We start from the raw sequence: 15454 nt of genomic DNA, 5'->3' as shown, positions 1-15454 counted from the left end.
TCTATGAGGTTAAGAAAAACATCCACATATTAATCAAAGACTTGAAGACGTCACAGGCAGGGTGTCCATGCAGAGCACCAAGCTGCTACTTGCAAACCAGACATCCTATAAAGAGACGATCCTGGAAAGAGGAAAGGTCAGACATCCCCCAGAACAGTGCAGATAACAGAAAAGAGTTAATGATAATGCCTGCTTGAAGTTATGGTTGCAAAAAAAAAAAAGTCTTGACGAGCTGTTAATGCCAGGGGTTTGCTTACTCTTTTCTCCGGAGGTGTGAATGATGAATTTGAAAGGCCATATTCAATCCCGGAATTATAAGTGAGTGTTATTAGTTTGCGCTCATTGTGTTTGTCTGTCGTTGACGTAGCTGAAAATCAGAAACCATCTAATAGGAAATGAATACAGCCAACTATTTATGACAAAATGGTTTCATAGCCTTTTTGTTATCGTGGCAAATTGTGCAAAAGAGGATGGATTTACACTGAAAATAGAAATCTATCATTTTCAAGCTCCCGTTGAAATATCCAGAGGTGTCAAGTAACGAAGTACAAATACTTCACTGGAGTAATTATTTTTCGGACGACTTTTTACTTTTACTCCTTACATTTTCACACAATTATCTGTACTTTTTACTCCTTACATTTTACAAACAGCCTCGTTACTCTATATCATTTCGGCCTTTAAAAAAAAACTATCCAGTTAAATTGCGCCATCCGGATAGAGTGAATTTGGTTGTGGTTGGATGAGAAGTATAAACATAATACCATTCCGACACCTTATTGGTTTGTACGCGTCTGCTCTCTGAAACACATGTTAATGCTCAATAGTACACATATATGGTTCTTTAATATATTTGCATTATACTAAGATGCATTCATTTTCAATGGCTTTTGTCCTTAATGGCTTTTTTCCCCCTTACATTACTTTTACTTTTATACTTTAAGTAGTTTTGAAACCAGTACTTTTATACTTTTACTTGAGTAAAAAACTTGAGTTGATACTTCAACTTCTACAGGAGTATTTTTAAACTCTAGTATCTATACTTCTACCTGAGTAATGAATGTGAATACTTTTGACACCTCTGGAAATATCACACATTTTGTTTCCATTCAGAGACAGCATCATCATCAGCATAACCAACTGCGCGACCAGTGTTTACGCTGGCTTCGTCATCTTCTCCATCCTGGGCTTCATGGCTCACCACCTAAATGTCCCCGTGTCCGAGGTGGCCGACCACGGCCCGGGCCTGGCCTTCGTCGCCTATCCAGAAGCTCTCACTCTGCTGCCCATCTCGCCGCTGTGGTCACTGCTGTTCTTCTTCATGCTCATCCTGCTGGGGCTGGGAACGCAGGTGAGGACACACAACTACGGCATCTGTTATGAATAACTCCATCATATTGCACCGCTCCTCGCCGTCTGTGACTACGTTTACATGCAGTCAAAATTCGGGTTATTGCTAATATTCCGGTTACTGAAACATTAGGAATATTCCGTTTACGTGCGTGAGCAAACAGGGTTATCCCTGTATACATGGTGATTAATCATTCGGGATATCTGGATCAAACCAGCGACGCACGGAGAACGTGATGACGCAAACAGCGTCATTTCCGCTTCTTCTTCCTGTATCCAAATTCAAAACAAATGCTGCTTTGTGCAACTTTTCGCTCACCTTCTTGTAAATCTCGCTATCCCGGTACTTTCTACCGTCTACAAATGTCAAAATGTTCATATCCTTCATTACATTTATGAAGTGATTAGTGTCCTCCTCACTCCAAAAGTGTGGCGTGGTCTTGCGTTTCGCCGTGTTTATAAGAACTTCCTGGACTCAAAAGACCAGGATTCCTTGTGAAAAGAGCATGCGCAGAAAACAAATTCATGTTCCGTTTGATGGGGATATTCCGTTTGGCGTTTACATGACCGAATATTCGGGTTTTAAAAGGAGTAACCCAGGGGTCATATTTGGGTTTTTAAAAACCGGAATATGAGCATTGGTGTTTACATGACCGTTCAAATTCGGGTTATTGCCCAATATTCGGGTTTTAAAAGGGGTATTGAGTGCATGTAAACGCAGTCTGTGTGGCTCGACTGCTGTGTCATCCAGTCTCGCTGACTTCCCTTGTCCTCGTAGTTCTGCCTGCTGGAGACTTTGGTGACGGCCGTCGTGGATGAGATTGGCACAGACTGGATTATAAGGAACAAGACCGTGGTCACCCTGTCAGTGGCCATCATTGGTTTCCTGCTCGGCGTGCCTCTGACTACCAGGGTAAACCCAAAACACATGAAGCCCCGACAGGGAATTAAAAACTACTTTCTCTCACGACGGAGACATTTCAAAGAATCTGTTCTTTTGGTGCGCAGGCAGGGATCTATTGGCTGCTGCTTATGGACAACTACGCAGCTAGTTTCTCCTTGGTCATCATCTCCTGCATCATGTGCATCTGCGTCATGCATATTTATGGTAAGGAGGCAGAAAAGACAATATGATTTTTTTATTGTTGATCTGTGTTACTCTCAAAAACCATGTTAGGATATAAGAAAGCTTTTATTGTGGAAAAAAAGCAACATGTTAACAACGTGGGTTATGTTTGAGTTTTAATTCTGGCCTGATGATTTAGTTTCCTTAGAAGGACACAACATTTCCATACTTTTTTGACACTTTTTTTTCCCTTTGAATTGAAAAACTATGCTATTGGTAACAAACAAGAAAATCAAATAAAGTTGTTAATAACTCAATAAAAATCCAAGATACAGCCGCAGTGCGTGAATATAAGAAAAGCCTTTTTCGAAAGCTTGCAGGATAACTTATAGCAGGAATCACTCAAAGAAAGCTTTTTCTGATGCAATTAGGAAAATTCAAGAGGGTAAGTCACAGCCAGGAGTAGCTAATCAATGCAATGTGATTAATTGATCATTACCAAAAGTAAGTGCCTCCATTAAGCAGAGGTTTTGGCAGTCGGCTGTTGTAAAGTATTCACGTTTGTCTGGACACAATGCCAACGAGGGGAAGACGAGGATTTTAGAGAAGCAAATGCCGCTGTGCCTCGATGTGGGAACAGATTTCTCAACTATTTGGAGCTCAGTGTTCTGCAGGGAAACTACTGCAGGTTATTCTAAAGTTTCCAATCTCAGGAACTTTACCACAAGGTCGAAGCATGCATTACTCAGAGAAGTAACAAAAAAACAAAACAACCTCGAGGGCTACATGTGGAACTCTGCAGGTCACAGCGAGCGGTGAACGGCTGCACCTGAGCACGCTACGAGACTTCTGGAACAGGGTAACAAAGTGGAAACGTTGAGCCGTAACTTCTACTTCTCTACTTATCAAAGTACTCGAGTGTTTTTAAGAAAAGGCTTGGCTCAAGCTGGGTCATGCAACATACTAGTGATCCCAGACGCAACAGAACGAAAATAGTTTGTTCAACAGAGTGACAGGAAAATAAGAGTCAAGATGTTGTAACAACCTGTCAAACTGCAAGTCCTCAAACCAAGATTAGCCTGTGACCTGATAGAGATGTGCATACATATATGCCTGAGATACTGATGTAAAGAAGAGAGGGACAAAATTAAAAATGTCCTGCAGAAAACACAGTTATTGCTGCTTATAGTGGTTCATAAAACTAAGTTTCTTCCGTTAAATCAGCGGTCGGCAACCTGTGGCTCTAGAGCCGCATGCAGCTCTTTAGCGCCGCCCTTGTGGCTCCCTGGAGATTTTTCAAAAATGTTTGACCTTTTTCTTTTCCTTTTTTTCTTCTTTTTTTCCTTTTTTTCTCTTTTTCCTTTTTTTCTTCCTTTTTTAATCTCAACATTTCAACTTTTTTATCAAGATTGTACTTCCACATTAATCTTAACATTTCGACTTTTTTCTCGAAATTTCTACTTTTTTCTCTACATTTTCACTTTTTTCTCGACATTTCGACTTTTTTCTTGAAATTTTGACTTTTTTCTCAACATTTCGACTTTTTTCACGACATTTCGACTTTTTTCTCGAGATTTTACTTCAACATTGATCTCAACATTCAAAATTTTTTTCTCGAAATTTTGACTTTTTTCTCAACATTTTGACTTTTTTCTTGACATTTCGCCTTTCGCCACCTTCATTCTAAGGCTTATAAATACAAGGCTTTTCATTTTTTGCGGCTCCAGACATATTTGTTTTTTGTGTTTTTGGTCCAGTACGGCTCTTTCAACATTTTGGGTTGCCAACCCCTGTGTTAAATGAATAGAGTTGTTCTCCATTGAGATGGTGTTTTCTTAATTTTAAACTTCTCCATGTCAAGTTAGGTTTCATGCAACAAAGGCATGTGCACTTCTTTCTGTGTCGATTTCATAATGTATTTTCTTATCGTTCTACCATTTATTTTCTCCCATCATTCTATAGTTTGAACCCACAACTTTGGATGAAAGTTTTTTCTCTTTTACAGGTCACAAGAACTACTTCAAAGATGTTGAGATGATGCTGGGCTTCCCTCCTCCTCTCTTCTTCAAAGTCTGCTGGAGATTCATCTCTCCTCTGATTATCTCTGTAGGTTACCTCACACACACACACACACACACACGCACACACACGCACACACACACACACACACACACACACACCTGCTTATCTGAGACCAGTCACAGTAGTTAAATCCGTCCACAATTCCACACGTGCCTCGTTTGTCTGAGAAAACACCTCTCGGGGTTTTATTTAGTAGATTTGGAAGCACTCTGAGGCTCAACAGTGTAAAGGATGCTGAGAGGAAGGCTCCTCAACTTCTCTGTGTTGTTGACCGGTAGTCGGGGACCTGACCTACATTTGTGCTGCCATCAACGCTAATCTGTTTGGGCCGCTGCTGATTTTGTTTTCCAGTGTAAACCTCTCAAAGCAAAGCAAATCTTTCTGAGTGGGAAACGGACACATGCGGCTATCGTCAATGGTGTTTCCCAAACTGGGGAATTAGTCCACTAAGCTACTGGATCAAGCAAGAAATTCATTGTTGTGGATTACTGGTCAGAATTTAGACACTTTTGTTCTCTCTTTACTTTCCCGTTCCAGACAATTGCGCCGCCCTCCCGCTGTTTGGTGCACTGAGGCGTTTTCATCTCACTTATCTTACACTTTCAAAACAATAATTGTCCAGTGGGATTTGGTCAACAGGGATTTAACAGGATTTAATGCTCATTAACGGTCCACATACTGATATGTGTGTTTGCCTTTGTCTGTTTGCATAGGAAAGATGCACTGTAACTTATCTTTTTTTTTTAATTATACATCAATCTTATGTATATCTAAATATTATACATATGATTAAGTTATATATATATCAAAATTGTGCTTTGCCAAGATATATTTCCTTATAACCTGATTAAATGCACATGAATTTTGTCAACACTTGAATAAAATGAGGTACCTCGCTCTTTCATCTCTATTTCTAAAAAGTGCATCGACCTGTGTATTCAGTATAAAGTATACACTTAAATGACTTTCTTTCCTGTGTCCTAGTTCATCCTGATCTTCACAGTGATCCAGTACAAGCCCATCACCTACAATGACTACGTGTATCCTGGCTGGTCCTTGGCTATCGGCTTCGCCATGGCTATGTCTTCTGTGATTTGCATACCCATCTATGCCCTCTACAAGATCTCCAGGTCCCCAGGAGCCACTTTTAGAGAGGTACGGCACCCTTCTAAGGTCTAGTTTCAGTCAGATGGGCCCTCGTGGCAAACTCAAAAACAAAGCTTTTAGATGGAAAAGTAACAGACTTCATTGTTTGCAACACTGAAATGCATTAAAATTATTATATAAACAAGTTAAAAATTAGGTTTGCAGACACTCCCACATATTTTAGGATCAAGTTTGAAACTAGATCAATCATGCAGGGTGATACTGACTAACATGGACAACAATAATCTGATTATTGATATTAACCTGATTGAGGCTTTAAGGATATCTACTTCATAATCTGGGTTTACATGTTGAAGATCATAGTTTGATTAATGGGACATCGCTTACACTACGGCCCTACACTCGCCTCCCCTGCAGAAAACTAAATAACAACACTGGTGTGAAGATGCTTCCTGTCATCTGAAGAGTGTTTCGCTTCAGATCACGTGAAAGCTTCAAGTACAGCTTCCCATGTTCAATGTTTTACTTGCTAATACACACCGGAAGATAGACTTTTTACAGCCATTCTGAAACTTTTCCATGCCACCGTGAAGATCTCAGCAGTCTGGATGAGGATAAGAAGTAAAGGCTGCTGGGAAACTTGTTTTATGGAGGTTACTCATGCCGAGTGGAAAGAGAGTCCCTGCATGGACTGAAGATCGTTGGTGCTTCAGTTAAGGTGTTTACCTGTCGTCATGATGCAGCTACGATCAGCGTACTCCACATCCCTGGAAGATATTATTTCTCACTTCACTTCTGACCTTTGTTAGAGCAAAGTTGCTGTTTACATGACAGGTTCTTAATCACAGTTTTGCCATAATATGATTATGAACGGAGCATTGTGGTCCATGTGAACCCCCTTACTGAAAACTGTAGAGTCAAAACAATATTCACTAAATCTGTTTTAAATATTTAAGCCATAATTCAATTCTGCTCAAATCAGTAGATTCAGTTAAATTTAATTCAATTCACTTCAATTCTACCCTTCCTGGAGAGAAATCACGTTAATTTTAATGTTGTTGTTTTTTTTAAGAGGGTTATAATGAAAATTGCTTTTTCTATGTTTGAAATGACACTCTTTGGATATCTGAATTTCAAATAACTCAATATGTCTGAGTCAGCTCCATATATTACAGTATGTGTTACCTCGGTTGTAAAACAACGTCAGTCAGGGATTGGCTCAGATTGACGGGCTACAGTGACATCACAGACCCTGATCAGAGTAGATGTATCAATCCTGCCTTCCCATCATCCCATCAGAGGACAGTCAGGTCCAGGCAAACATGCGGGCGGTGCAGTTTAGTGATTCACTAAAGAATCACTAAACTGCTGCAGAAGCAAATCACAGATCATTGTGTGACCTTGTGTCATAAAAGGACATGGCTCCTTTTAAACTTTATCGTTATACATGAGTTGTACATCTCCTTATAATTTTACATAATTATACATTTTAAACTTTCAGCTTAAATCCCAGCAGCTGTGTTTAGTTGCAGCACGCTTCTGATACCCCGAGTCTTACTTTTATTTCTCTTTCAGTGGTCATTTAACCGTAGCAGAAATCTTTTTTTTCTTTAACTTATTTGTTTGTGACGCTTATGTTCATAAACCTTCATTTCAACTCACTGAATGTAAATAATGATATCTTATATATGATATAGGCAAGTAAGAAAAAACAAATGTTGGCACATACATTAGGAAAAGTAAAATGTGCTGCTTTTAAGAATGAAAATAAATCTAATCTTAGATTATAAAGTGAATAAGAAAAAATACGATCATTTCTGAGTTGGATGGATGGATGGATGGATGGATGGATGGATGGATGGATGGATAGATGGATGGATGGATGGATGGATGGATGGATGATCAGCTGTGATGCAGAAAATCTGAACCAAAACACTCATCTTCTGTATTTACCCACCAGGGATTAGAAGCGTATTATTGAATGAAGTTGAATATCTGGATTGAATTGTTGAATTGTTTCTCCTGTGAGTGACGTGTTCTGCTCCTCCTCCTGTCCCTCAGCGGTTGAAGTTCGCCTGCCAGGCACATCCAAAGTGGGGCCCCGCCCTGCAGGAGCACCGGACAGGCCGCTATGCCCCCATGGCCTCTGAAGACACTGTGGAGGCCCGTCCGCTAAAAGAGAAGGAGGAGCTGAAGGAAGAGCTGAAGGAGGAGGAGAAGGAGAAGGAGAGGAAGGATGAGATCAGCCTCACCATCCAGGGAAGCAACGGCTCCACCACCACACACAACAACCCCAACCCCAGTGCATAGACGCCGCCCCTCTCTCTCAGTGCTGCTGGGCGCGCTCTCCGTGGCCCACCGTCCCCTCACCCTCATTCTCCCCTCTCCTCCTTTCTCCTCCATCCTCACCCCACTTTCCCACAGTGTGCTGTGGGGGAGATCCCATTCGCTGGAGACCTTTACATATTGTAAGGGCTTATTATATCTATCCTAACCACTTCTATCTGTCTGCGTGTTGTATCTAGTAAAAGAAGAAAACAAAAAACGAAAGGAAGAAGAAATTGGATCATCATCCAAAAGATCTGTGTGTGTATTTGCGTGTTTGTGCGTGTGGATGAGTAGTTAATTTGTTCCACATAATTTAATAATGCAGTTTATTTTTCCTTTCCTTTTTTTTTTCTTTGTTTTGTAAACCTTGTAAATGTGACCTTCATCAGCAGTTCAGAGGTACAGTAGATTGTGAAGCTGCATGTGTTTGTTTTGTGCATGCAGCAGCATAGAGACACACACACACACACAGACACACACACACGCACACACACACACACACACATGCACACACACACGCACACACACACTGTTCTCCTGTATTCAGCTAGCTCGCTCGGTTTGAGAAGTTGGACTTTGTTGCAGCAGTGACTGGACAGCTGGAGACTCCTTTGTGGTGCTGTGACTGTAAAAGAGGAGGACACGCTGTGTCTTTGTTGACCATTTACAGTCTGATGATGCTGAAAAATGGAAATAGGCTCTGTTCTATCGCCAGAAAAAGGAGGCGGCTACACCGAGTCCCCACTCATGCACTCTGTATATTTCACACAGCACACAGTGACCTCAAGCATAGTTGATCTCAGCTTAAGACTAAGCCTGTTTTTATGCTGCTTCTTCTTTGAATACATTTAAGATAAGGTTTTACAAAGCACAAATATTTAACTAACACCCAAGAAGTCGATTACGTATCCTCCGATAGCAACTTTTCCTTCACTAAAGCTGCTTAGACTTCGAGAACTCGGCAAAGAAATATCAGTGCGTGAACTCACACATCACTAAAGCATTTTATGTTTCTGACAGAACACGTCCCAGCGCCCATTTCTCAGGGTCCATGCAAAAGGTAGACTTTGAGGTTCCTTACCTGTGGAAACTTGTTACAGGGACTGATACCAACTGACTTTTTATTTGCTGTCGGAGAAAAAAACAAAACAAAACAAAAACTCCCACACAAAAACAGGCGGATGCAACTCTGCACACATAGAAGTGCCATCTCTTCTTAAGTCTTCCAGGCATTGTTTTGGAGGGAAATCTATCCTGGTTTGTGGTTTGTGAAGGAGAATCCATGTGTCATGGTTGGCATGTTACCAAAAACATTAAAGTTAGGGGAGCGTTTGCTCATATTTCTGGTAACATATATCTCAGAAACTGGGGTGCTGTCAGTCTCCTACTGTTAGTGGGACCTTAAATGTATTAAGAGACACTTGATTTGGATCTCTGAGCCAAGCTGTGCTGTGACCGGTGGAGAGACGGAAAGCAGAGAGAGAGATGCTGCTTGTTTCCAGATGAAAACATGATAAAACTCTATGACTTACGTAGTTTTTAAATGTAGCTGCACAGTATTGTTCTCTCAGTAGGTGTCTCCTTTTTACCTCTCTGTAAAGTAAGCTAGTAAATAATAATAATTAAGACAGTATATGTTTATTTTGTACAAAATGAAATCTATAGACTCCAAATGAACCATGCCGATCATTCCTCATCTGTGATTGGATCCGTTGTTGGTTTTGTTAGAGGGTGCGGTACGATAGACCGACCTCTTTAGCAGACAGGGTCGAGTTTCTGAATGTTGGTGTCGGTTTAGGTTGGTGGGATTGAGACAGAACCAATGCATGGACGGCTGCATGCATACCTTCACCTATTCCTTCCAGGTGGTGGTGACGTTCTTTTAGCTTAGCAGGCAGGAATCTGTTTTGGAGATTGCATCAGACTATGCCTTCTGGTTGTCACGGTTTGTTAGCTGTTAAATTGATATTTAGGATTGTTATCATTCTTTGAGCACTGAGAACGTATTAACGTAGACTTTTGATATGTAGAATTGTATATTAAATCAAGCACATTCATACGTAGACATGTTGCGGGTTAAGTGAGAAGATCTTGCAGCTGCAGGTGAAGTCAGAGTAAAGCAAAATCTGTCATCCTGCACATCCACTGACCATTGTTACTGCTTTTTTCTGAGGTTCTCTGAGTATGTGCACAGCTCTTTAACCCCCGCAGTGTAGCAGTGGCTCAGCTAATTATGAGCACATGCAGCTCGGTGCAAGAACTTTTCCCTGTCCCTTAAATCTACTAAACGTAAATGTGATGTGAAGCCCTCCAAAATCATGCAGAACCTTTTTCTTCACTCTTCACAAACATGAATCCTGGTCTTTTCTCTTCATTCCCCTGTAATTTAGATAGGCTCTCCCGATGCTGCTAATTCTGGCATCCAGAGAAGAGGCGTTTAATAACATAGTGTAGAAAGTTCAGACTTCATATCAGTACAGAACGGCCTTTTTAACATGTTTCATGCAACTGTTTTTGGACACATGTGAAATGGCCCTTTCACATCCCAGAATTTGCTTTACTCTGAATTCAAATTGTTGTAACTTTGACAAAAAAAAAAGACATGATACAGGCTGTCCAGATTTATAAAGCAGACAAGTGTCTTGGCAAGACAGCAAATAAGCACTTATCCCAATATAGTGAACCATTTATTGTTTAAGCACTGTGTAATGCACATCTATATTTGAAAGACATTTTTATCATTATTATGATTATTGTTTTAAACTCTCAAGTACAGCCTTCGGCTGAATTTGTATCTGGGTGGCTGCAGTAACTTGAAAAATCCACTAGATGGAGTAATACTGACTCTTCAGGCAGAACATGGTGCGTTGACGTGTCTGAGAAGTAAATATATAAAAAAGCACAAGCCTGAGGAGGCTGAAAATGTGAAATATTTAGGAAGCTTGAAAACACACAAGAGTTAAGCACAGAAGCACAGAAGCTCATATGAAATGAAGCAGGGACAAGAACTGTGAGCATACTGGCACGAGCACACATTTGTAACTGGATTTTTAACAGAGAAGATTAAAGAAATATCTTCCTCTGCATGAGGAACTTTGCTGGGTTGTCAGCTAGAGTCTGGCTTTACTTCATTCCTAATCATTACAACCATGTGACATATTTTGTAATATATATTTTTTGCATTGTTATCAAATCCCCTGCAAAAACAGGTGCTCTTTAACACAGGCCCTTATCTCCATCCTCTAATCTAGATATACTGTTTTGCTCCGTGTGGAACATCAACTTTACAAATGAGGTTTTACCCACTGAAACATGCCAAACAGGAACTTATTATGCTCGGCGCGTTGTGGGACAGCATGTAGCTCAGACTGCGTCTCATTTGTGATTGCCTGTCTTGGATGTTTGTGTTATATTAAGTGGAGATTAGCCACCGTGGCGCCGTGCTACTTCTCCGTATATCCCAGCCCCTCGCCATCTGTACCGGCCCCAGTCCTCTCTTCCTCCTATTGTACAGTAATGTAAAAAAATAAGAACAAAAAAAAACAAACAGTATAATCAGATTGTGTATTTGTGTTTCCCTTTGCTCTTAACTGTGTGTGTGGGGGGAGGAGGGGTGTATATGTTTCTGTGAGTCGGGGATGGGCATTGATTGAATTTGATTTTGTCACATTTCAGGTAGTGTAATGTAGACATGGTCAGGTGTTTTGTGTATTGTGTGTGTAGTAGGCGAGCTCTCACTCCAGAGCCTGCATGTAGAGCAGGCCTTAGCTCCAGTATAGATGTCCATGTACCTCTTAATCTACCAGAACTAGCACTCTCCAATCCTAATTATATACGATCGTATCTTTTAAAGATGAAAAAGAAAAAAACCTTTTTGTACTAAAAGAAGAGAAAGAAAATATTATCTTTAGATCTTTATCATTGTTTTATCCACGTTCAATGGCATTAGTTTTTGTTTGTTGTTGAGGTTATCTTCCTAGAAAATTAAGACAAAGCCAGCTGATATTAAAAGTATTGCCAAACAAAAAGCTTTTGGGATGAAACTTGAACTACAAATGGTTAGTTTTTACTGTGAGCTCTGTTGCTAGACAAAAGCTGCAGCTACATGACAATGCTTTTGGTAGTTGTCTTTTTTTTTTCCTTTTTTTTCTTTTTCCTTCACAGTATTACATCAACGAGCTGTTTCACACAGTGCCGTGCCAACAGTAATGCATCACTGTTTACATTTATTACCCTGTGGTTCTCAGTGCAAGCAGGGGGCAGCCCAAGTCCTGCAAAATCTGTCATCCACGGAGGATGCATCTCTGCGAGGAGGGGAGTTTGGCTGTTTCTGTCATTGAACGGACTCAAAAACACCAAAATAAACCAGGATGGAATCAGCTTGCAGCGCTCACATTTTTCATTCTTGTGCACACCACGATAAGAAAGTGTTATTTTATGAGGACATTTTAGGCAAATGTAATGGCTTATGTGTTAAACAAAGACCCAGTTTCTCTTTCAAGTTGATTTATTTTTCTGGTAAGACAGACCTTCATGTATTTGGTTGTCAAACCTAATTTTTGTTCCTCAAGGAAAAAATAAAGAAATAATAATTTAAAAACACACACACACACAACTAAGATGAACAAATAATTGACCCTGGTTTTCATGTATATTAACTATTATTTCCTGTCATTGTGTAGAAAGTTGGTGATGTTGAAGAACGTAAACTAGGTGAAGTAGGCAACGTTTTTGACCATTTCTTTTCATAAAAACAGAACACAACTTATCGGCTTTTGTGGAAACAAACAAACTGATTTTCTCTTATTTCTGTGGTTCTCTGTAAACAACAGGATATTACCTCTTGACTTTCTTACTACTGCTCATATTAGCATAATATCATGTTGCAGCACTTTAAAGATACTATATATATATATGTGTGTGTATATGTATATATATATATATATATATATATATATATATATATATATATATATATATATATATATATATATATATATATATATATATGTGTATATATATATACACATATATTTGTGTGTGTGTGTATAAATTCACACTTCAGTTGGAAACAATAACATGAGTAAAGTAAATGATGTCTTTCAGTGTAATGGTTGAAAGAGATTGCTTTGTGATTGCTGTTGTTACATCGGCGGTATGGAGAGAAAAAGCACAAGTGATGAAAGAGAACACGGTTCTTCTGGTACCTTCTATCAAATATATCTGTCTATCTAACATGTCTGTTCTTCTTCATCAACCTTTAGGGCCAAAATCCATTGAAATGTCTTAGTCCTGTCAGCTGTATATCGTATACTGTTGAATTACAAAATGGTAAATAAAATCTATTTTAAAGATCACTTCTTGTGTTTGATTATGATGGCAAATGTATCGATCCCAAAAGAGGTGCAAGAGTAATCACACCATTTTATTTACAACTACATACAATATAGTACCATTCCATAAAATGTTTTCTTTGTTTTATCTACCAGAATTTCAACACATTTTGCTTCTTTTTTTTATGGAAAACCAGTCTGACTGGGAGACCTTGTGTAGAGCTATCACGTTTACAATCGTGGCTTTATTTTTTTGACTTTTGCAACAGAAAAAGACACAATTATAGCCTTGTAAATGAAAATGTGATATCTTATGACTAAAACTCAGTCTTTTTTACCAAATTCACTCATAGGTTTTGTTGCAGCCGCACTTTTTAAAGATGTGTACCAAGCCAAGTGAATTTATATAATTTCTTTCTAATGTGAATCATTTTTTTGATTGACAGTTGGCTCAGCCAATGGCTAGCCATCATCACTTCTTTATCAGTCATGTTGGTACGTGTACGTGTTAAATCGTATTTATTACTTTGATACTCTTATATATTGCCTTCTCATTTACGTCTTTCTGTTTTACTCGTAGGCGTCGCTGGACCATTTTGTAGGGCTTCAATGTTTCAAATACTGAATGTCAATGTGAAACCAAACCTCATTATCATGATATTAGAATTGGTGTCATCTAAGCTTTTCTCGGTCAAATAAACGTAGGTCTCAAAGGGGTGATATGTCGAGAATTGCATGCCTGCTGAGAAACGCATCCCAGACCTTCCACGGGAGCGCGCATAGACGAAACTACCGGTGTATTGTCGAAAATGGTAGGGACATTTATTAAAGATCATAACGCACCGGGAAGCTGCAAAAATACCATAATTAAAGTCCACCCGAACTTACACTTTGGGGAATTGTTTCAAAAGAAGACGTGGTGTAAGTGTTAATATCGTTAACAAAAATATCACAACACTTATGTCATTACTTATGCTAGAAGACACAATGCTCGTCACGTTGGTCAATTTTCCAGAGATAAAAAAACAAAACAATGTCTACAATTCAAAATAAGTTCCTCTTTGCAGAGAAATAAAAACTGCAAACTATCATACTGTTCATGTTGTAGGTAGAACTAAACTTTCAATTCATTCACTTACAGCAGCGTAGTTTTTTATTTTAACCACTCTCAAAGTCATCACATCTAAAAAGTACAGTTTAATTTGGCCAATAAATATGTGAAATGATGGGTGTTCTTTAATTACGGTATATTGTTCTTATATATCTGGCGCATGTAACTTTAAGAGGTTTAACAATACATGTAGACATATAAACCTGCATTTCAAGGTCAAAATATGAGTCCAAAATTATCTTAAAGAAACAAACATACCAATAGTAAACACAACAGCCTCCAGCATTACCTAAGTGGTGATATTTTTTTCAAGTCCATGTTTTTAAACAAAACCCATTATGAAATCACTAAATGGAAATAGGTCTTGAAGAAGTTGTATAGCCAACAGAAATGTATCTTGCATATGTTGTCACTTGTTTGCATTATGTGTGACTTGTAGTTATTTGTATCTTTGTTGATCTCATAATTTTGCAGAGGGTAATAATCTACAAATGGAGGAGCAGAAAGAAAAGCAAAACTAGAATTTTGCATTGAAACACATAACAGTTACATAGTTTTAATTTAAGAGAGGGTAAATGAGAGCAGAGATTTTGATTTAAATACTTCTCTAATGCCTTCATACTGAAAAGCATTTTGATAGATGCAGGTTTAATTAGAGGCCGATGTCATTCTGTACCTATAAATTAAACAAAAATAATGCTTGTTTGCCTTCTGGTTAGGATTTTATACATCACTCTGGCTCTTTATGTCATATAGTATCATTTATTCATATTCCATTATTTTTACTGCCTTCCCAACCTGAATCATGAGATGGATAAGTTTGGATAATTTCCAGTATTTTTGTAGCTTCAGACAAAATCTCCTGCCTCTAACCTCGTGTAAAACTTGGGTAATTGGGGAGGGAACATAAGTTTAACTGTCAGTCTCTGACTTTTTGACGTTAATGCTTTTATGGACTCACAACCGCAGTATGCAGACACATTTAAAACACGCTTTTAAAACACGAGAGTAGAATAAAAATATATAACCCTTTTATCTTAATTGATGGGCGTTTCACACGTTTATGTTTTAGATTGT

At 38.9% G+C, this 15454-nt stretch overlaps 1 protein-coding gene across 2 annotated transcripts in view; it reads left to right on the top strand.

The window, feature by feature from the left end:
- slc6a9 (solute carrier family 6 member 9) overlaps positions 1–13284 on the top strand; it is a 90077-nt gene extending 76793 nt beyond the window's left edge. For both annotated transcript variants that reach the window (XM_061732799.1, XM_061732798.1), the window contains 6 exons: positions 1114–1351; positions 2129–2263; positions 2359–2458; positions 4422–4522; positions 5483–5653; positions 7667–13284. In XM_061732799.1, coding sequence (XP_061588783.1) covers positions 1114–1351; positions 2129–2263; positions 2359–2458; positions 4422–4522; positions 5483–5653; positions 7667–7915 — 994 coding nt within the window. In that variant the 3' untranslated portion in view covers positions 7916–13284. The remainder of the gene's footprint in view (positions 1–1113; positions 1352–2128; positions 2264–2358; positions 2459–4421; positions 4523–5482; positions 5654–7666) is intronic.
- Positions 13285–15454: the final 2170 nt, after the last annotated feature.

This window comes from Cololabis saira, chromosome 10, assembly GCF_033807715.1.
Source record: "Cololabis saira isolate AMF1-May2022 chromosome 10, fColSai1.1, whole genome shotgun sequence".
Classification (NCBI taxonomy): Eukaryota; Metazoa; Chordata; class Actinopteri; order Beloniformes; family Belonidae; genus Cololabis; species Cololabis saira.
Note: the sequence above shows the minus strand (reverse complement) of the source record. Positions and strands in the feature narration are given on the sequence as shown.